The sequence below is a fragment of the Rhinoderma darwinii genome, chromosome 7 (genome assembly GCF_050947455.1).
Source record: "Rhinoderma darwinii isolate aRhiDar2 chromosome 7, aRhiDar2.hap1, whole genome shotgun sequence".
NCBI classification, from domain to species: Eukaryota; Metazoa; Chordata; class Amphibia; order Anura; family Rhinodermatidae; genus Rhinoderma; species Rhinoderma darwinii.
Genome location: NC_134693.1, coordinates 68,537,224 through 68,559,512, shown reverse-complemented (window position 1 = coordinate 68,559,512; position 22,289 = coordinate 68,537,224). Strand labels below are relative to the sequence as shown.

At 41.8% G+C, this 22,289-nt stretch overlaps 1 protein-coding gene across 2 annotated transcripts in view; it reads left to right on the top strand.

Moving 5' to 3' along the window:
* Nucleotides 1–20,048, top strand: part of MYH9 (myosin heavy chain 9) — a 152,180-nt gene extending 132,132 nt beyond the window's left edge. For both annotated transcript variants that reach the window (XM_075833510.1, XM_075833511.1), the window contains exons 26-41: nucleotides 1,735–1,947; nucleotides 2,040–2,184; nucleotides 2,348–2,554; nucleotides 2,639–2,743; nucleotides 2,998–3,150; nucleotides 3,766–4,014; nucleotides 4,797–5,009; nucleotides 6,643–6,855; nucleotides 9,540–9,701; nucleotides 9,935–10,063; nucleotides 14,859–14,947; nucleotides 15,220–15,343; nucleotides 17,010–17,218; nucleotides 17,323–17,431; nucleotides 17,519–17,691; nucleotides 19,700–20,048. In XM_075833510.1, the coding sequence (XP_075689625.1) occupies nucleotides 1,735–1,947; nucleotides 2,040–2,184; nucleotides 2,348–2,554; nucleotides 2,639–2,743; nucleotides 2,998–3,150; nucleotides 3,766–4,014; nucleotides 4,797–5,009; nucleotides 6,643–6,855; nucleotides 9,540–9,701; nucleotides 9,935–10,063; nucleotides 14,859–14,947; nucleotides 15,220–15,343; nucleotides 17,010–17,218; nucleotides 17,323–17,431; nucleotides 17,519–17,691; nucleotides 19,700–19,817 (2,611 nt within the window). In that variant the 3' untranslated portion in view covers nucleotides 19,818–20,048. The remainder of the gene's footprint in view (nucleotides 1–1,734; nucleotides 1,948–2,039; nucleotides 2,185–2,347; nucleotides 2,555–2,638; nucleotides 2,744–2,997; nucleotides 3,151–3,765; nucleotides 4,015–4,796; nucleotides 5,010–6,642; nucleotides 6,856–9,539; nucleotides 9,702–9,934; nucleotides 10,064–14,858; nucleotides 14,948–15,219; nucleotides 15,344–17,009; nucleotides 17,219–17,322; nucleotides 17,432–17,518; nucleotides 17,692–19,699) is intronic.
* The last annotated feature ends 2,241 nt before the right edge of the window (nucleotides 20,049–22,289 follow it).

Genomic DNA, 22,289 nt, shown 5'->3' with positions numbered 1-22,289 from the left:
CAGAGCGAATGCCCCCTTGTATTTTGAGGGGATTTGACATGAACAGGTTTTCACTATTTCTTGTATGGGCCATTCATATATTTATAGAAGTTAATTATTTCCTCCTAACTTAGATTCTCCATTATTCGTTTAGTTGCTCTTTGTATTTTTTCCAACTCCACGCCATTCTTTCTATGAACTGGAGCCCAGGACTGTATTGCATGTTCTAGATGAGGCTGTACTAGCTTTGTAAAGTTGTAATATTATATCCCTGTCCTGCGAGTCCATTCCTGTTTTATAAGCATACTGAAAAGACCCTAGTAGTTGGCAGGTATATGAATCAAACTAAGAGAACTGATGTGCTTCAGGCACATAGAAACCTAATTTCCCAACTACTATATAACCAACAATAAAATATAGCTTTTATTAGTATGCTTTTAAAATGTCCATGAGGAGACACACAACCGACGCATTGAAATTAAAATGTTGGCCAAAGTCAGCTGGCACTCGCTTTATATCGACTATGCCTTAACTGCGACAGAATAGGGTGTAATGGATACAACGGTATGACTGCATGGGACAGCGGCTGCAGACCGCTGAATCGTGCGTGAGTATATCAATGAAACCTGATATAGTGGCTAGTCTGACATGGCTATTAAAAGTATCTTAGCCCCCCCCCACCCGACATGTTTCGCTGTAAACACAGCGTCCTCGGGATTAGAATGGGGCTAGTGAGCACGCGTTCCGATTTCCTCCTTTAAAATCTAGAATATGCAGTATACAGGAATGACCTCTGTGTGGACCAATCAATTTCCCTGTCTGGGGACGAGCCTACGTCCAGAGAGACTGGGGTGTAGGTGGGCCAATCAGGAGAGTGTGCAACCTCATTACTTTATGCTGCAAAATTGGAGAAGACACACTCGCTCTAGTGTCCTCACACAATCCCCCCCCCCCCCCCTTTATCCTAGCTAGTGCCAGGAGAAGGGAGGGGGTTGAATGTTCAAACCTCCTACACGGTGTGCCGCCATTTTTTTGAGCGAATGCAGAGTGTAGGAGGATTAGATAGTGGTAATCAGACAGTATAACTCGAACATACACACACATCACATACATAAACATAACTTACCTGCTCCTGCCGCTGCCTCCACTCCCTCCGCTCCTAGTCCTTGCTTCTGAACATATGGACGGAAGCCGCGACCGGAAGTAGTCCTCTTACTTTCCGGCCGTGGCTTCCGGTCCACATGAAAATGTCGCTCTGTCGAAGACCTTCCTTTTGGACTGTATTGGAGCGGCGCATGCGCCGTTCCCACACAGACGGCGTACGCTTTAGTGACTGGAACGGCTCCCGTTCGCATTCTCTATGGTGATGTATGTGCCGTATTCCATCTCTGTATGTGTCGTTAATCGACACAGAGATGAAAAAAAAAAATGGCAGCCCCCATAGAGAAGTAAAAAGAAAGAGGTACAACACAAAAACACAAATAAATAAAATGTATTTTAATGACCTACTAAAAGCAATAACGTATAAAAAATAATAATTTCGTGACACCTTCCCTTTAATAAGCTGTATGCTCATGAGTTCTAGTGCAAGAAAGGTACTTTCTAGCAGACCACAACTTTTAAAGGAAGGTCATGGGTTTGTTTAGTAGGTGTACATATTTTATTTTATTTTTTTAGGGCTTTTAATGGATGTTCTTAAAATTTGATACTTGCTTTTGTTTCAAAGTTGTGTTTTATGCCACTGAAAATTTCTAGAGTAGAAGAAGAGGCTGCACAGAAGAATATAGCCCTTAAGAAGATTCGGGAGCTGGAATCACAGATAGGTGAACTACAGGAAGACCTGGAATCGGAGAGAGCTGCTCGCAGCAAGGCAGAAAAACTAAAGCGGGACTTGGGAGAAGAACTTGAGGCTCTTAAGACAGAACTAGAAGATACTCTGGACTCCACAGCAGCCCAACAAGAGCTCCGGTATAACTGCGTAATTGAATTTAGCGATGGGTTTTTTGCTGTCTCTTCACGAATTCTGATTTTTATAATGGTTATATCACAATATGTCTTAGAACAAAACGGGAGCAAGAGGTGACACAGTTGAAGAAGAGCTTAGATGAAGAAGCTAGAGTACATGAAGCGCAAATCCAGGAGCTTAGGCAGAAACAGGTCCAAGCTGTAGAGGAACTCTCTGAGCAGCTAGAGCAAACTAAACGGGTGAGCTGAAAAAGTGGGACCATCAAACGTGTCTCTGGATTTCTACCTGTTTTATTTTTGGGTTATTAGCTTGTTTTTTTTTTGTTTTTTTTTATATTTGCAGGGGTGGGAAGCTAAAAAATAGTGATAGGTCTATGTAATATATCATTTTATGTTCTCGTAGGTTAAAGGAAACCTTGAAAAGGCCAAACAGGCTCTAGAAAGTGAGCGTAATGAGTTGGCCAATGAGGTAAAAGCACTACTGCATGGCAAGGGTGACTCCGAGCACAAGAGAAAGAAAGTAGAGACTCAACTTCAAGAGCTACAAGTAAAAATTACAGAAGGAGACAGAGTACGGGCGGAGTTGTTCGAGAAGGCAAATCGACTGCAGGTAAGTTGCAATTATTGAAAATGAGTCTGCCATAACACACTTCAATAAAAGAAATAAAAAATATGTATTCTATTAAATCTTCAGGTGGAATTGGATAACGTTGCAGGGCTTCTTTCTCAAGCAGACAGCAAGTCTTTCAAAATTTCCAAAGACTTTTCAACATTGGAATCTCAACTTCAAGACACTCACGTATGTAAATTTACTGTAAATTGTAAGTTTTGTTGAATAGTAGTTAAAATTCATAGTATTAGAGTACATTGCAACATTTTAAAAAGAAAACTACGTTGAAGTGCATATTTTCCGCTCAGTAGATATGTTAATGATCTAATGCTTTTAGATTTATTGCATGGTGTTCTTTTAACAGTACAATTCTACACTTCACTCATTTTTTTTTATTCAAAAATAAAAAAATCTCGTCACCTTTATGGTTTTTGTTCCTTTAGGAACTTTTGCAAGAAGAAACTCGTCAGAAGCTTGGCCTTAGTACAAAACTGAAACAAATGGAAGACGAGAAAAATGGTTTTCTTGAGCAACTAGAGGAAGAGGAGGAAGCCAAGAGAAATTTGTCAAAGCAGATCACAACACTGCAGTCTCAGGTGCGTAATTGGTTTAAGCATGATGTACGTGTTCAAACCTTTACTTGTTGGGTTGTTTTCATACCCTCAATAGTTGTATAGAGCTTCCTTGTGCGTTTTGGCACTACTCCATTCAACTCGTCCTCCACCACAGCCAACCAGTTGTTGAGGGACATGGGTCTGCCTTTCTAGCAGTCTTTAGTCTTCGTGGTCGAACCCCACATTTCTTGTCTGTCCTGTGGAAGGGCTTTAAAAGTTAATGAATGGAATATCTCTATAATGTGTGAAAATAGTGATTCTAATCAAACCATTTGTTTTAATGGTTTCTTAGATAAATCTTTTCAATTGCTTGAATGTTTGACTTGAAGTATGTGTATTAAGATCGCTTTTGTATGTATTTGGTTTGATGCCGTATGGAACCAGTTTAATGAATAGATGTATGTATGTATGCAACTGTTTGCCTGCTGAGTTACTTATGTCTGCCATAAAAAAAAAATGGTCAAAACGACACTTGGCATAAATTTGCTCATTGTAGTCTTTGGGCCTGTGGTGATAAGTCAACTGACTAAATTTACACACGTGTGGTGCAAAGTGAAGTTGCTTCTAAACTTTTTTTTTTTTTTGGTCCATTTTAAGATGGTAGATATGAAAAAGAGAATGGAGGAGAGTATTGGATCCTTGGACTCTGTTGAAGAGCAAAAGAAAAAAATGCTAAAGGAATTAGAAGCTACAAATCAACAGTATGAAGAGAAAGCCGCTGCTTTTGACAAGCTTGAGAAGACCAAAACTAGACTTCAGCAGGAACTAGAAGATATTAGTGTGGATCTTGATCACCAACGTCAGATTGTGTCCAACTTGGAAAAGAAGCAGAAAAAGTTTGATCAGGTAATTGAAAGGAATTTAAACAGATATCCTTCTCATTAGGCCAGTTGACCACAGGTCTAACGGCCTAAACTAAAAGCATCCGAGGTCTGCATGATTCTATTAGTCCTGGTCAGTCGACCCCTCCCATGGTCTGAAATGTCGTGTCACGTACAGTTTAAAAAATGGCGCAAGCGAAGTTCAGAGTTGTCCTATAAATCTCCATACATAAGCGAAAATAAACTCAGCAGCTCAAAACGACCTAGTGAATCCAGTCCGTGCAATAGTCTTGATAGTTTCCGTCTCCTAAACGTCTTGATGAAAGGTATAGATGCAGCGTTACTTGTGTAGCAGATGTCAGTGAATGCTGGGCTCAGTAGTTCTACAGATGTCTCCGGCTCTAACTGATGTAACCACAAGCCTACTGAGGAGGAGACAACAGAGTAGCACAGCCAGTAAATTGAAAAAAAACACGGTTTATTATACTTCTCAAACCTTTTAAAATCTGCATATAAAAACGTGGCACTCCAAGTCAGCCCGACTCAGTGTTTCGCGTATCCACTACTTCTGGCCTAAGATTGTATCTACAGTTAGCTCTACACCTTGCAAGGTTTTCAAGTTCATGTACCCGTGCCTATTTTTATGTCAGTCATTGTCTTTAGATCTGCAAAACATTTGACCAGGTGTTTTTTTTTTTGTTTTTTTAAATAACATCCAAAAATCAGAACAGTATTTTGAGGGTAAAAATATACTTGTACTGTAATTTCACAATGCACTAAGCTTTTAAATTTTTGGGTTCGTCTTAGTTGCTTGGTGAGGAGAAGACTATTTCTGCTAAGTTTGCGGAAGAGCGTGACCGTGCTGAAGCAGAGGCTCGTGAAAAAGAGACCAAAGCCCTGTCCTTGGCACGCTCCCTGGAAGAGGCCCTGGAAATGAAGGCTGAGTTTGAAAGACTCAACAAGCAGCTGCGTACTGAAATGGAGGACTTGGTTAGCTCCAAGGATGATGTTGGGAAGAGTGTAAGTTTCTGTTGAACCAAATGTGTTAAATGCCTGGTTAATATTTTATTGGTTTGGTATTTTATCATTAGTAGCAGTTTACTGCAGAAAAATCTGTTATCTCCCCATGCAGCACAGGGATAAGTGTTACATGCAATTTAAAGGATACTTCACACGTGGATATATCTCAACACGATCACAAGTTTTCCTGTCAGGAGGAGCACACCGCTTTAACTACAGGCAGCGTGATTTAGCAACAGCCGTCGCTCAGAGCAGGGAGTGATACTTGCAATAGCAGCGACGGGGGCTTCAAAACGTAGATTTGTCGGTCATGCAACTTGCATGACCGGAAACATAGGTGTTGATACACTGCACTTCCACCCCGTATAGAGCAATGTCTGCCGTTTTGAGGGCTCCAAACTGCTGACAAATTGTCAAAGTATAAAAATAAAAACTAACTCGCATTCCTAATTGCAGTTAAAATATTCTACTTGAGGCCTTGTTTACATGGCATGTTTTTGCCACGTTATACGCGTCCAAAAACAACGCATGCTTTAAGCTTCCCATTGACATCAATGGGAAAACGCCTTGTAGTGCATACGACGTGTTTTTTGTTGCACGCGTGTTAAAAATAAAAACTGCATTGTGTAAAAAAAAAAAGATTGGGTCAATTCCCGTAAAAAGTGCCGAATTCCCATGGTCAATGGGAGTCCTAATTACGTGCCCAAAAACGCCTGTACTTTAAAAAGCGCTTTGCAAAAATACTAGCGTTTTTGTCGTATTTTCAAGTTGTTGTTTTTTAGCGCCCTGTGAACAAGGCCTTAGTGTTGCATTTGATTTTGTACAGAAAGGTAAAAGTAGTCAAATGAAAATGTGGCCGGCATTATATAAGAAAGTTCTAGATATTACAATTATTTTTGCCTTTCTGTGATGACCAGCTCTTGCCAGCTCCATTTTAGTTTATACAATGCATAATGGGGTATTTTGCATATGGTACCATGTAGACTATGCTGGGGGATGTACAAGCGGAGGTATTTGTTGTGCCTTTGGTATGTTCATGGTTTGTGGGCATGATCTTTATTTTACTGTTGATGGGGAAAGTACCAGTCTCTGATGGATGTGAGAAGACACTTCTGATGAGCAGGTTTCTTGTTTTTAGTAGCTGTTTGGACTGTATAAGAGGAGCATTAAGTCTCAGAGTCTGTGATTTGTGGTAAAACACATGTGGTTTTTCACAGCAATTCGGAAGGACATGGAATTCTCTACAGAACTTCAGTAGAAACACCCTGTGGAATTCTAGCCTTTTATTATGTTTGTGTTTTTGAAGTCCCCCCTTTAAGTTTGGCCATATAAAGGCTAGTATAATGCAGGATGTGATCGTTATTAGCTGGAACCTGCGTGTCGGATATGCAGGACCAACTTTCACCGGAGCCATCAGTGCAGCTGACCTGACAATCTGCTTTGATGGAACGATTCAGCTTCTATGTATACAGGACAGATTTTAGTTAAAAAAACAAACTTTTTTTACTATTCAAGATATAGTTGATTTTTTTTTTTTTTTTTAGTCGGTTAAAATCAGATAAAACATTTGATTTATTTAAAAAAAAATTTACTTGAATATGTACACCTTTTAAAAGTTCCTGCTTGTCAACAGGTTCATGAACTAGAAAAGTCTAAGCGAGTGCAGGAACAGCAAGTGGAAGAAATGAAGACCCAGTTGGAGGAACTTGAAGATGAGTTACAAGCCACAGAGGATGCTAAATTGCGCTTAGAAGTTAACCTGCAAGCGCTGCGTGCACAGTTTGAGCGAGATCTGCAAGGACGTGATGAACAGAGTGAAGACAAGAAGAAACAACTTGTCAGACAAGTGAGTTATTTTCATGCCTTATGTTCAATGGGCTGTCCTCTACTGTCAGTTATTTAATAGAAATCTAAGATTACCTCTAAATTAAGATTTGACTAGACTCAACAAGCTCTGATAACACCACTTTCTCATATCTGATTCCATGGCCTGAGGCTATTTTGTTAAACGAAATGTAGATTCTCATTTGTCATTGGGGGGGACGACGACATAAAGAGGCTCTGTCACCAGATTTTGCAACCCCTATCTGCTATTGCAGCAGATAGGCGCTGCAATGTAGATTACAGTAACGTTTTTATTTTTAAAAAACGAGCATTTTTGGCCAAGTTATGACCATTTTTGTAGTTATGCAAATGAGGCTTGCAAAAGTCCAAGTGGGTGTGTTTAAAAGTAAAAGTCCAAGTGGGCGTGTATTATGTGCGTACATCGGGGCGTTTTTAATACTTTTACTAGCTGGCCGTTCTGATGAGACGTATCATCCACTTCTCTTCAGAACGCCCAGCTTCTGGCAGTGCAGATCTGTGACGTCACTCACAGGTCCTGCATCGTGTCGGCCACATCGGCACCAGAGGCTACAGTTGATTCTGCAGCAGCATCAGCGTTTGCAGGTAAGTAGCTACCGATGATGCGAGACATCGTTGATCAGTGCTCGCTTGCTCCTGGCACACGGAGCTATGGATGGGAACAAGATGGGTTACTCCAATCGCTCGTCCCCATACATTATAATGTCGGCAGCGCGTCTCCCTGCTTACACAGGGAGATGTGCTGCCGACAAATAATCCTTTACTTTTTTAAAACTTTACGACCAGCAGATCGAGCATTTGCTCGTTCATCTGCTGATCGCTGCCCTTTTTACACAGGGCAATTATCGGCAACTAGCATTCTATGAACGGTCGTCTGCCCGATAATCTTCATGTGTAAAACTCCCTTTAGTGTCACCCAATTTCCCCTACCTAGAAATGGAGGGAGAGAAAAATGTTACATTTAAAATGCCAAAAGAAAACCGGCCGAATTAAAGAGGCTCTGTCACCAGTTTATAACTGCCCTATCTACTACCTAATCTAATAGGCGCTTTAATGTTGATAACTACTGGTTTCGTTTTTGTTTTTTGAAGTACGTTTATTTTTGACAAAGCTATGAACATTAAGATTTATGCAAATGTATTCTTAAAGGGAATGTGTCCCTAGAAATTTTTTTTTTTTTTACGTTAAACAGTTAGTATATAAAGGATTACAGATTGTTTTAATTTTTTCACAAGTCACGAAATATTATGAATTTGATTCTAATTTATAAAATTTCCATGTTCTGGTCACTAGATGGAGTAATTCCAAAAATTGCAGCATTAGCATGTGGTAAAGCAACCTCATTGTATTCTCCAATTTTGCAGCATAAAGCACACTCGCTCTAGTGTCCTCACACAATCCCCCCTCCTTTCTCCTGGCTAGTGCCAGGAGAAAGGAGGGGGTTGAATGTTCAGACCACCTACACTGTGTGCCGCCAATTTTTGAGCGAATGCACAGTGTAGGAGGATTAGATACAGTGGTAATAAGACAGTATAACACGAACATACACAAACATAATTTACCTGCTCCTGCCGCTGCCTCCGCTCCTAGTCCTTGCGTCTGAACATATGGCCGGAAGTCGTCATCTTACTGTCCGGCCGCGGCTTCCGGTCCACATGAAAATGGCGCTCTGCCAAAGACCTTTCTTTTGGTCTGTGTGGGAGCGGCGCATGCGCCGTTCCCACACAGACGGCGTACGCTATAGTGAATAGACCGGCTCCCGTTCGCATGCTCTATGGGGTTGTATGTTCCGTATTCCATCTCTGTATGCGTCGTTAATCGACATACAGAGATGGAAAAAAGAATGGCAGCCCCCATAGAGAAGTGAAAAAAGTACAACACAAATAAAATTTATTTTAATGACCTACTAAAAGCAATAATATAGTTCTCGGTCACCACATTATAAGTGCCCTATCCTCTACATAAAGTGATTGCTGTAATCTACATTACAGCGCCAGTGTTTTTATTTAGAAAGATCAATTTTGACAGTTATGACCTATTTTAGATTTATGCCAATTACTTTCTTAATGCCCAACTGGGCGTGTTTTTACTCTTTGACAATGTGGGCGTTGTAGAGAGAAGTGTGTGTGACACTGACAAATCAGCGTCATACACTTCTCTCCATTCATTTACTCAGCACAGTGATCTTTCTGGATCATGATGTGCAGTCATACTCCGACATTAACGTTACTGAAGTGTCTTGAGAGTTATTGGACATTGCCCCCAGCCAGGACGCGATTTCTAGTCACAATCCCTACACTTCGGTAACGTTTGTGTGGGACTTACAGCACAGCAAGTGTAATCTCGTGAGAACGCTGGCACGTCACTTCATCCCGCGAGTCCTTCACTGGAGCCTTTAATCTACCAACTAATGACTTTGAAACAAGCAAATAAAATCCTGACTTGAATCGGCGATATTGGATATGCTTCTTCATAGAGGCAAAAATCAGAGGTTTTTGGACTATCAATCTTTAAACATTTTTCCCCTAAAATTTGTTGATTTGAAAAAGTTGTAGGCTAAACTATTAGATATAAACCACCTTTTACTTTTTGATGTCTTTACGCTTGAAAATTCACTATTATATATATACCTAAAGCAATGTCTGCAACGTTTATAAACTGTTTCAGGTAAAGGAAATGGAAACCGAGCTGGAGGATGAACGGAAGCAACGTACTTTGGCTGTCGCAGCCAGAAAGAAGCTTGAGATGGATCTAAAAGACTTAGAGGGACAAATTGACTCTGCAAACAAAAATAGAGAAGAAGCCATTAAGCAACTGCGCAAATTACAGGTAAATAAAAATCTTATTGGTTCAAGTTGGTAGGGAGAATTTCTCATAAAATGTGCATTACATTGTGTGTATATAGTGTATAATTGTTTGGCTTGGTGTTTGCATGTTTTAGGCACTGCATATTATGTTCCATACACACAAGTCATGAAATATACTTCAGTTAACTAATCCCCTTTTTTTTCAAAATCTTTTATTTGCTATTTCACAATTATTATTTTTTTTTATTAATACAGGCACAAATGAAGGATTACCAAAGAGAGTTGGAAGACACTAGAACATCCAGGGATGACATCTTAAGTCAATCTAAAGAAAATGAAAAGAAACTGAAAAGTCTGGAGACAGAGATGATCCATATGCAGGAGGTAAAATAAGGTCCACTAATGAGATAAATCACAGGAAAAATGTAAAGCATTAATAACCAAACTGCTTTTATGCTATTGAAGTTTGGACTTTTGCTTTTATCACCAGGGCAAATTCTATATTGGAACTTGCCGAAGGCTCTTCAGGTTTTATATCTGGCTTTCCAATTTTGGACTGTTTAGGAGAAATGTCTAAATAGTAAAGGAGTTCACCTATATTAAGTCATTGTGCCAGAGACCTTTACATAAAAGTTTCTAAGATACTTTTTATAGAGGTCTGGGACCTCATTCTGGACACAACACCTATCTTGGAAGAAATTACATTTTGTTAAACCTTTCTTGGACACAAATGAAGGTTTTATAATGTCTCAAATTTGACTAAGAAAAAAAAAATCTCTTAACATATTAGTATTTTCTATTCTCTGGTGGACTCCGTACACCGTACTGATGCTAAATAAATATAAAAAAAAGTATCTGCCCAGTGGGCTATATACCCTTTGCTGAGCACTCTGCATCTAAAGACGACTGACTGGTTCGTTCGTCCCCGTCCCCACCATCTGCCATTGGGAGCTACTGTGGTGGTGGAGCAATTCAGACTCATCTGACTTGCCACATTATATACGGGGTGTGCATATGTAGGTATACAGTTTAAATAGTATTTTATGGAAAACAAAACCATTCAGTATCTGTTAAATGCTCAAATTGACTGGCCTCACTATTTACACATTGCTGTAATCTAGTCTTTACACGAGAACACTTTGGCATGAAGTGCTTTCTTGCCATTAATTTCTCTGCATGCTGCTTTTATTTACGGTTATCACCGTGCATGGTTTTCTTGAATATACCTGATCTTTGATCACCCCGATGGACTTTTTCTTTTGGGGAGTTAAGTCTCGTAAATGTGTTAGCGATTCAACTGTGCGTAGTCTACCTATCGACCTATTGGGTAATCTTTCGCAACGCTAAAGCATAATGAGGGGCTCCATCTTGCTGAAAAAAAAGTCTTCGTTTTCATTCTCCAACTGCAAGTGTGTTATTATATTTCCTTGGAGCATGTTAAGGTACAGGTCCGAAGTAACCGTTTTATTGTAGAATATTTTCCAATTACCCCTTTACAGTTTGGGCAGCCCTTTCATGTAATCTCAGGTTGATTCAACTGTTTTTCAATTGTTGCAAGGGGGTTTTCTGTTGAGTAATAAACACTGTTGTGCCCATGAACAGCACCTGAAAGTTTGAAGGTTGCTTCATCAGACCAAGTTTTTTTTCTAATAATGCCAACTTGTTTCTTCAAAATTGGCTCACAATACTGTAATTAGACTATTTGAAAAATCTCCCCTGTATAGCTACTTATGCACCCCCCTGCCCCCCTCGAGGTTTTTTTTTATATTCGGAGCGGTTTTCTAAAACGTATGTGTTGGCAGACATTCTTGAGCATTTTTTAAAAAATTGTATTTTTTTTTTATTAGCACTACAGACTGGCTTAGAGTAAATCGCAGCGTTCTGGCAGCGCAATTAATTTGATCTCCGGCTTTGCTTCTCTACTAGGCAGCATGCTGGCCTCGCCCCCGGCTTTCCCGCGCTGTCTGTCGCCTTCTGGTTGGTTGCCAGACGGAACCTGAGTCACATGCCTGTCCTGTCCAACAAGCACGGTGTGGGTTTTGGCTGGAGAGGAGGTTTTTTTTTTTTTTCTGCTCTCAGACGCTTCACTCTAATTATGCCATACACTACCAGTGATACACTGAGCGATGTACAGAAGTCATACAGTGCTGCTAACTTTCCTGCTTAACGGGGGACACAGCACCTAGGGGGTCTGTTAGGATAGCCATTGGCTATAGTATTTTTTTATTTTTTTTTTGTAAAAGGCTCATAACATGTCTTCAATGGGAAAAGCTCCCACTGGTATTTCCAGATCATAAAGGTTTTGACAACTTTGTTTTCTGATGCGTTGGAACACGTTGACTGGTCTATGCACGTGCCCAAGAATGTGCACTAATTTTTCTGTTCTCTGATACGTGTATTGACAAATGGTCAGTTCCCTCCTTAGTAGATGCTCCCATGGCCCGGCTTTATGAAAATACTATCTTACTGGTTGCAGATGCTTCTGCCTCAAAGGATCCCATTGATACCAAGTGGAGTTTATGGCAAATGCCAATTTAAGCGTGGCCGCTGCTTGTCACACCCCCTTTTGCAGTATATTGTGTTAGCTTGGCTAGTATTGAACTAGCTACTCAACTACAGGACACAATTGATTCATGGGACGCAACTGGATCACCTGCTAGCTGAACTTCTTTTGCAGATGTCTAAATCTGTGATGTCTGTCCAATCTGCCCAAAGGTCGGCTAAGGCCATGGCTAATTCGTTTTCACCCTTGCATTTGTCTCCTTTATGGATCTGACCTGGTCCAACTAATTCCAGAGGCTACAGAAGGAAGGAGCACTTTACACACAAAGATGTCAACACCCAGTTTCCTCAGTCAGACTAAGATGGCTTCGTTCATTTCAGTACTCTGCCACGTCAAAGGCAGAACTCGCGTGACTCCCATCCCTTCCAATCGCAGAGATCTTCCTTCATCTAGAAACTCCTGACAGCCCTGCAATAGTCCTGCTAGACCTGCTCCGACACAGCGGGCTTCCATAGCCTGAAAATTTGCCCTCGCCCGTGCTGCTCCCTCGGATTGGGAGACCGCTGCTCTCCTTCCAGGCGATATGGCTCGAAGATGAAACGGTGTGGGAGGTTGTGTCGGCAGGCTACAAAATAGGTGTGTTTTTTTTCTCGTCGTCCTGTCTGATTTATTTTTTTTCTTTTCAACACCCCCTCCAGGACCCAAGATTTTTCTCAGGCCATTCAAAGCCTCCTCCGTCAAGGAGTAATTGTCCCAATACCAATTCCAGCGCTGTTCAAAGGTTTTTATTCAAACCCGTCCTTTTGTCCCGGGAAAAGATCTCTTCAACACATTTTGGATGTAAAACGTCTCAATCGACATGTGAAGGTTTCACATGGAGTCTCTGCGTTTGGTGGACTATTTCCTGTCCTCAATAGACCTCAAGGATGCTGAGCTTCATGTTCCCATTGCTCGAGTTAATCAGGGTTTCCTGTGTTGCAGTAGGTTCCGAGCATTTCCAGTTTGTAGCCCTCCCCTTTGCCATGACTTGGTGAAGACCCTTGGAGCCATGGCCAGCACAGAGTCCATGGCTCTTCTCAGATCCAGAGGGATAGCTGTTATTCCATACATGGACGATCTTTTAGTGAAGGCACCTTGCACAGTCAACATTACACTGGATTGTGTTCGTAGATTCGGACGGCTGATCAACTTTACCAAGTAATCCCTCACTAGGTATGGTCCTGGATACACAGGCAACCGGGGTAGTCTTAGCCAAGAACAAGACCACTGTCCGACAGGGAGTGACAGTACTCTGCCGGAATGCTCTTTGCTCCAGCCGCTTCTGCATGAAAACCTTGGGTGATGGTCTCAACCTTTCGAGAGACTCCCATCTGCTTAATCTCAGTCCCGATCTCTAAAGCTGGTGACCTCTATCTCGTTGGGACAAGTCCCTAGACTCTTTGAAGGGGGATGACAGATCATCAAATCCAGTCAAGAAGGAGCTGCTGTTGGATGCCTTTCTGGTGGGGAGTTGTGAAGGGTTTTCCCTGAGACATGTTAAGGAAATTCCTCACAACAGGCACAAGTTTGTCTGGCTGGGGGGGCGGTCTTCGGCTGCCTCAGTCCTTGGCACTTGGTCTGGCTCGGAAGCTCAGCCCCAGATTAATAGGCGGCCCTCATCTCCATGGTCTTCCAGTGCGGATACAGACAGACAACTCTACAGCAGTGGCATACCTCAATCAGCGAGGTACAAGGAGGAGGACTGTATGGAAGGAATCCACCAGGATCCTTCGTTGGGTAGAACAAAATGTCCCAGCAATCCCTGCTTTGCACATCCCAGGAGAAGACAACTGGGAGGCGGATTACCTGAGCCTGAAAGGCCGGATCCTGGAGAATGGTCTCTCCTGGTGGCCCGAGACTCACATCGCAGGACTTGGTACACGGATCTAATGTTCCTGTTAGCAAATATCCCATGGCCGCTTCCTCTGCGGCTTGACCTCCTCCATACTACTGTATGTAAACCTACTACACTGTGTGTTAGCTCAAAAAATGGCGACACACAGTGTAGGAGGTTAGACCGTTCAATCCCCTCGTTTATCCCGGCACTAGCCAGGATAAAGGAGGGGGGGATTCTCAGAGCTCACTAGAGCGAGTGCTTTTTTTCCCAATTTTGCAGCAAAAAGCAATGTGGTTGCTTTACCACATGCAATGCTGCAATTTTGGGAATAGCTCCATCTAGTGACCAGCACTGGGAAATATTATAAATTAGAATCTAATTTATAATATTTCCTGACTCGTGAAAAAAATTTGAACAATGTTTAATCACCTACACACTAAATGTTTAACTAAAAAAAAAAAATACATGTTTTGCTGGCAACACATTCCCTTTAAGTTAAGGCTACATGATGACCTTTGATAGCGCCTGAGTAATCACTGTATTGCCACACTGCAGCATAAATGAAAGTGTTGAACTTTTTCGTGACGATCGCAAGGAAACCCATCGTGTGCCGTAGGAAAACATTGAGGTTGTGATATGGTGTTGCTTTGATTTCTGCTGTTACTATCAAACTTTTTTTGCCCTGATTTTTCTTTCACATTTCTTAATGTATTGTGGCGGAAGGATTATTGGTAGTAAATGTGGATAAACCAATATTATCAATTTTTAAATTGCTCATCCGGTCCTTCCCTCCAAAACAGGAACTTGCTGCTGCAGAACGTGCCAAAAGACAAGCACAACAAGAAAGAGATGAACTGGCAGATGAAATTGCAAATAGCAGTGGTAAAGGGTAGGACATCAAATTTTGTTTTTTTTCTTCATGTACCCACACTAGGATTACTACAGTAACTTTAAGTAAAACACTTAAGGGCATAATGCGGCATAAGTGCTGTGCTTGTTGGATTTTGCTAAAAAAAATACTGTTAAATCTGCTTACATGCCATATGCTACAGTTTTTTCCCGCTCATGCCCTTGTTTTACAGTACAAAATTCTAGACGTTATGATTTAACATAGGCTAATGTCATTAGTGATTATATGTTCTATCCATCTTTAATCTTTAGTGCTCTGGCTTTGGAAGAAAAGAGACGTTTAGACTCTCGCATTGCACAGCTTGAGGAAGAGTTGGAGGAGGAACAGAGCAACACTGAATTGGCCAATGATAGACTGAGGAAGGCTACGCTACAGGTGCTTATTTTGCAGTATACTAAAAGGCTTCAAAATTTGTTATGACTGAGTCTGTTCTCATAATGCATTAAAGGCTATGTACACCTTTTGAAAACGTGTTGTTTTTTTAGGAAAATGTATTTGCAAATTTGTAATTACGTTTTATTAAAAAATTTAACTTTTTGAGATACAGCTGATTTGTAACCTGTAAACGGGGCAGCTGTATCAATCACTTAACCAATTAGTCCTGCTGACCTGACGGATACAGGTTTGAGTAACAGTGGGTCCTGCATGTCTGACACGCAGTATCAAGCGGTTATCGATCACATCTAAGTTCATAACAGGTGGATTACGCAGGACATGCTTTCACTGAACCAGTCAGTGCCGCTGACCTGATGGATTTAGGTTTCTGCTCAGGATACAGCTGCTGTGCATACAGATACAACGCAGCTGTATCTCAAAGTAAAAAAATGTAATAAAATTTAATTTCAATCACACTGATGCACATTTTCATTTAAAAAAAAAAAGTTTTCAAAGGTGTACATTTGACATGCTGCCAGGCACCGGATGTTATGCAGTGTTCAGTGCCGGGAGCAAATGGCATAGCGGCCGAACTGCAACTCTTCTCCTATTCGCTTGAATAAAAGCAGAGCTGTAGTAGTACAGCTTGGACACTTTACTGTGACTGGAGCCATCTGCTTCCGACGTACGGTGCCCGGAGCCAGCTGATTGGTGGGATTGTCGGTCCCCCATGATCATATACTGATAACCTCTAGAAAAAAGGGTATCTGGATTGTGCTTCCCGACCACGAATTATGGATACAGCGTAGTTCACTGAGCTACGCAGTTTCCGTAAGTCCCATAGAACAGAATGGTAGTTACGGAAACCGAGTAGTTTGCATGCTACACTGCTTTCGGAACTGCTATTCACTACTAATAGGAGTTACGGAAACGGCGTAGCTCAGCGAGCTATTCTTTTGGTAATTCATGGTCTGAAATCACACTTTTCAGCTACAACACATAGCGGTAAAACGGTTAAGGTGGCCCCGTTCTAGAGATAGGTGGGATCTGTATCGATCTGACATTTGACACATCCTGTGGATATGTCATGTCTCTGGGAAAACACCTTTAAACCAGCACTTGCACTATATACTGCAATACTAATGTACTGCAGTATATAGTCTTTCTGATCGGCATCTATTAAGGCCTGCGAGAGGCAGTGCTTAATAGGAGCACAAAGATGGCATACCTGGTCGCCTTCATTAGGCCCCCAGGCTGGCATAACAATCAGCCCCCGCAATCGCATAGTGGGGCGATGGGCTGTTAGTTAGAAATAGAGCAGCAACCCCCTCTATTTAAATGTGCGGTCACTACTTACTGCGGCATTTAATGGGTTGAATGAGCTAGTTACCGTAGTGTGTTGGCTGTAACACAAAGCCGACATCCACTTTGTATGAAGCAGGCTCATCCCCTAAGCCCTCTCCATACTTCCCCCTTCGGCTATGACATAAGTATGTCATCGGTCAGGAAGGGGTGAAGTAGCCAATGATAACGTTCGTCAAAACTGACTAAAAACATGTACGCTCCCTTTTCTTTATATTTTTTTTATAGTTGGAGATGGCACTGCTAATGCTTATGAAGTCGTTTTTCACAATTTTATCTTACATTTTTTTTCCCCATCTGACAGATTGACCAGATGAATGCTGATCTGAATGCAGAACGTAGTAATTCTCAGAAGAATGAGAATGCCCGTCAGCAATTAGATCGCCAGAACAAGGAGATAAAAACAAAGTTACAAGAATTAGAAGGCTCTATTAAATCCAAATTCAAGGCTTCAATCACAGCATTGGAAGCAAAGATATCACAACTGGAGGAACAACTTGATGCTGAAACAAAGTATGTAGCACATTAAATTTATAGCACATTAATTTTATCGCAAATTGTAAGGTATAAATGCAGAATTTAATGCAGTAGTACTCCAAATTTTTATTCTGAAATAGAGAGAGACAAAGTGCAAGCAAACAGGTTCGTCGCACAGAGAAAAAGCTGAAGGATGTGCTAATGCAAATGGAAGATGAAAGGCGGAATGCTGAGCAGTATAAAGACCAGGTGGTTACAAAAAACTATTTTTTAACATTTTTCACCGTAAAGAAATGTCTTCAAGATTAAGCTTAAACTGTATATTTTGTGATTTAGGCAGAGAAAAATAATGTTCGTATGAAACAGCTGAAGCGCCAGGTGGAAGAAGCAGAAGAAGAAGCACAGCGTGCCAATGCAATGCGACGTAAATTGCAGCGCGAACTTGAGGATGCTACAGAGACTGCAGAAACAATGAACCGTGAGGTTAATACCCTTAAAAGCAAACTTCGGTAAGTTCTGTTAACTGAAAAGTCGAATTACTTCTGAACTTTTGTGACTGATAAAAACCGAAAAATACAAAGGACACCCTTTTTCTTGACTCCTAAATGAGCTACTCATTATGTAAAAGTGCATACTGCAATATTTGCATAATTATATTGTGTGTGTGTGGAAGGGAAAATGTATGGATAACTTCTTAAGTACTGCCTAATGTCATGATCAAGAGTTCAGGAGACCAGTTAGGGGTTGGAAAATCTGGTGACAGAGCCTCTTTAACACTATCTCCTATTGTAGCAGGTCGGCGCTGCAATGTAGATAAGAGTTAACGTTTTTTGTTTTTTTTAAAACTAGCATTTTTGGCCAAGTTATGACCACTTTTATATTTATGCAAATGAGGCTTTCTAAAGTACAACTGGGCGTAGCCAGAGGCTGGGTGGTAACGAAGAGAAGTGGATGATGCTGATTCGTCAGCATCATACACTGCTATTCACAACGCCCAGCTAGTAAAAGGTAAAAACGCCCAGATGTACATACACAATACACGCCCACTTGTACTTTTACTGTAAACACGCCCAGTTGTACTTTAGAAAGCCTAATTTGCATAAATATAAAAATGGTCATAACTTGGCTAAAAATGCTCGTTTTTAAAAAAAACAAAAAACGTTACTCGTATCTACATTGCAGCGCCGATCTGCTGCAATAGGAGATAGGGGTTGCAAAATCTGGTGACAGACCCTCTTTAAAGGGTAAATCTAAAATTGCTCACAACTTGCTCAAAAATCGGTTATCTCAATAAAAAACACTTATCTACATTACAGTGCCGATCCGATTATGTAGGAGATAGGGCACTTAGAGGCTCTGTCACCAGATTACAAATCACATCAGAAATTTGCCAAAGGTTAATGGAGATGATGAATAACCCCAAAAAAATATATATCACAAGTAATAACTACAACAAAGGAAAAATGCAGGTGCTAAGGCCTCTTGCACACAAACGTAAAAACGCCTAGAATTACGGGCCCATAGACTTTTATTGGCCACGGGTACCTTCCCGTTTGCTTACGGGAACGTGCTCGTGCCGTTGAAAAATATAGAACATGTCCTATTTCAGGACGTAATAACGGCACGGGCAGGCCCATAGAAGTCTATGGGGCTCCCATAATTACGGGTGGCTACGTGTGTGCACCCGTAATTACGGGAGCGTTGCTAGGCGACGTTGGGATAGTCACTGTCCAGGGGGCTGAAAGAGTTAACTGATCGGCAGTAATTCTCAGCACCCGGGACAGTGACTACCGCTGGAGTTAATAGTATTAAAAGTTAACTTACCTGCTTCTTCCTCCAGTCCGGCCTCCCGGGATGACGTTTCCTCCCATGTGACCGCTGCAGCCAAACACAGGCTGCAGCGGTCACCTGGACTGCCGCGTCATCCAGGGAGGTCGAACTGGATGTCAAAAGAGGGGGACGCATCACCAAGACAACGGTACGTATGAACTTCTTTTACTTACAATTGCTGCGGAAACTGCCCGAAAGGGCTGCCCCTTCCTTCTCTTTCCAGCACTGATAGAGAAGGGGCTGCCGATTAGTGCAGAGAAAAAGGGTCCGTAAATACGGGTGGAATACTGTGACACCGGACCTGTATTTACGGGAGGAAAAAAAATACGTTTGTGTGCATGAGGCCTTAGACTATAAATCAAGGTTTATTACAAAGCAAAGGTGAGCAGACGTGAGGGCATGTCAAGGGGTTCTATACAAATCTCCATGCATATTGCAAATTGTCAGCACATGAATTGCTAACACTTTGTAACAGTGTTAAAATGTAGATTCTATAAGTGGCTTTAAAGAGGGAGTGGAGCAGAGAGTTTGAACAGTTGCAGATCTGTCCTAGACAAGTCTGCATCAATAGACATTAATGGAAGCGCATTGTTGGCTCCCAAAGTGTTTGTAATGTACGATATATTGTTTTGATTTGTTTTGTACATCTTTCTCCCCTGATGCATGATTTTATTTTTTTATACACAGACGTGGTGACGTAACAACATTTGTGACAAGACGTGTTGGGAGGAAGGGAGTTGATGAAGCTTCTGATGAAGATTTGGATAGCAAAGCCGATCCTGGGGATTTCAAATCGACTGATTAGGGATCTAACCACCATGTAAAGCTAAAAAAAATTAAATGTTATACCTTATTGATGGAAAAGAGCAATGACAGGCGCGTCTTTTTCCTGTCTTGTTTTCTTAAAGCCATTACTTGATCAGATGCAATAATTTTCCATTGAATTTTGTGTTTTGTTGCAATCTCTCCAAAGTGTTGGGCTAGATGTTTGGGCACTTTCTGTAATGACAGTGGATTTGTCAGCTGTATAAAAGATGGAATTAAGGTAAGGGTAGGCCATGTAAACTACAAGTGTCTTGAAGGAAACGGCTGCTAACAGATTTGGTTTACTTTCCCTCTTGAAAGTGTTCTTTTGTCTGGAAAACGTCAGTCTTTATTGCCTTTTCTGTTTTTAATATGCTGTTTTGCCAAAATACACTGTCATTTGAAAGTCAAATAAGGACCAAATATTTAAGGGTCGGATCACATTTTTATATTACAATTATGTGTTTTGTATACATGAAAGTATATAAGGGAGAAATACATTTGCTATAAACTTATAACTGGAGGTTAAGCTGTCCTGCACCACTCATATGAACTGATATACTGTGCACTCCTTATTGTAATGGTCAAACTATTTTCAAATGAATCACTGCCAGTCAGTAATGATCATTGTATATGTATGCAGAGTACTGTTTCCTGTCAAACCAAATAACTTCTCTACAAGTTTGCAAACTCTTTTAGAGAAGGATTGTTAGAATCTCAGATAATGTAATGCAAGTGCCTTTATACTGCAGCCTGCTTTCATCCAGAGTTGAGGAATCCGAAGTCTGATCCCTTTTTGCTATTGCTTCTAATAAATATGAACAGTACTAAAAATGTTATCCAGTGTTTATTTTTAATCTTTTTTTCTTAGGTTTAGTAATGGGTTTAGAGCCGACAACCCTTTTGAATTCCAGTTTTCTACTGCAGTGTTAGGGCATGCACAGCATAAGATGCGTCAAGTTTGCTCTTTGCTATGGTGGATTGCCAGGAATATTGAACATTATTTGGCACTTTGCAGCTGTGTTCTTGGCCCTTTTTTATTTTTTTTATTTACCTTTTTCTCACAAATGGGAAGAATAGATGACTAAGGCAATTCTACAGGCTTCAGAACTCCCCTTTTTCATATTACGGTTGCAGAACTCATACTCGCAACACTAGAAATTTTGTTTTTAACTAGCCGTGAACAAACAGTGTGGGCAAATATATATGCATTTCTATTTATGGCATCTTTTATCAAGATCTACAACCTGTGGCTGCCATTGATGGCTCCCCTGTAAAATACTTGGAAGCTAGGAATTCTGTACAATGTACTGTGGCGTGTAATGGCCTAATCAAGGGATGAAGGTAACCGCTTCTGGGCATTAACACTCCTCAGACTTCAATCGATCATGCAACCTAGTACATAAGAACATTTGGATATAAACACATTCAGCTAATGACACATTTCTAGTTCCTGGATCTAGACCAGAGTTTCCCAACCTTTTCAGGATCGAGGCACCCCAGGAAAATTCTCAGGGCACCCCTACCAAAAATTGTTTACAAAACGACAAAGTGGCTAAAAACAAGCAGTACACTCTTGGGGTATGTTCACACAATGTTTTTTTGTAAGGCAGAAACTAAAAATCTGCTTCCAAATTCATTTAGGAATTTTGGGGTAAATTTTGAATTGACAGCGTTGTTTGATTTTTTTTTTTGATTTTTTTTTTTTGATTTTTTTTTTTTGCCGTGTGTTTTGCCCACGTTTTTGTTAAGCCGTTGAAGCGAATGCAAAAACCGCAGACAAAAAAAAAGCACCAAACGAGCGCCGCAGGTTTTTCCTGCCTCCTATTAATTTCAATGGGAGGTCAGAGGCGGAAACCACTCGAAGACCATCTCACAGTTAAATGACCATGAGCCGCCCGCTCACGGTAATGACCCTCAGCCGCCCGCTCACGGTAATGACCCTCAGCCGCCCGCTCCCGGTAATGACCCCTTAGCCGCCCGCTCCCGGTAATGACCCCTTAGCCGCCCGCTCCCGGTAATGACCCCTCAGCCGCCCGCTCCCGGTAATGACCCCTCAGCCGCCCGCTCCCGGTAATGACCCCTCAGCCGCCCGCTCCCGGTAATGACCCCTCAGCCGCCCGCTCCCGGTAATGACCCCTCAGCCGCCCGCTCCCGGTAATGACCCCTCAGCCGCCCGCTCCCGGTAATGACCCCTCAGCCGCCCGCTCCCGGTAATGACCCCTCAGCCGCCCGCTCCCGGTAATGACCCCTCAGCCGCCCGCTCCCGGTAATGACCCCTCAGCCGCCCGCTCCCGGTAATGACCCCTCAGCCGCCCGCTCCCGGTAATGACCCCTCAGCCGCCCGCTCCCGGTAATGACCCCTCAGCCGCCCGCTCCCGGTAATGACCCCTCAGCCGCCCGCTCCCGGTAATGACCCCTCAGCCGCCCGCTCCCGGTAATGACCCCTCAGCCGCCCGCTCCCGGTAATGAC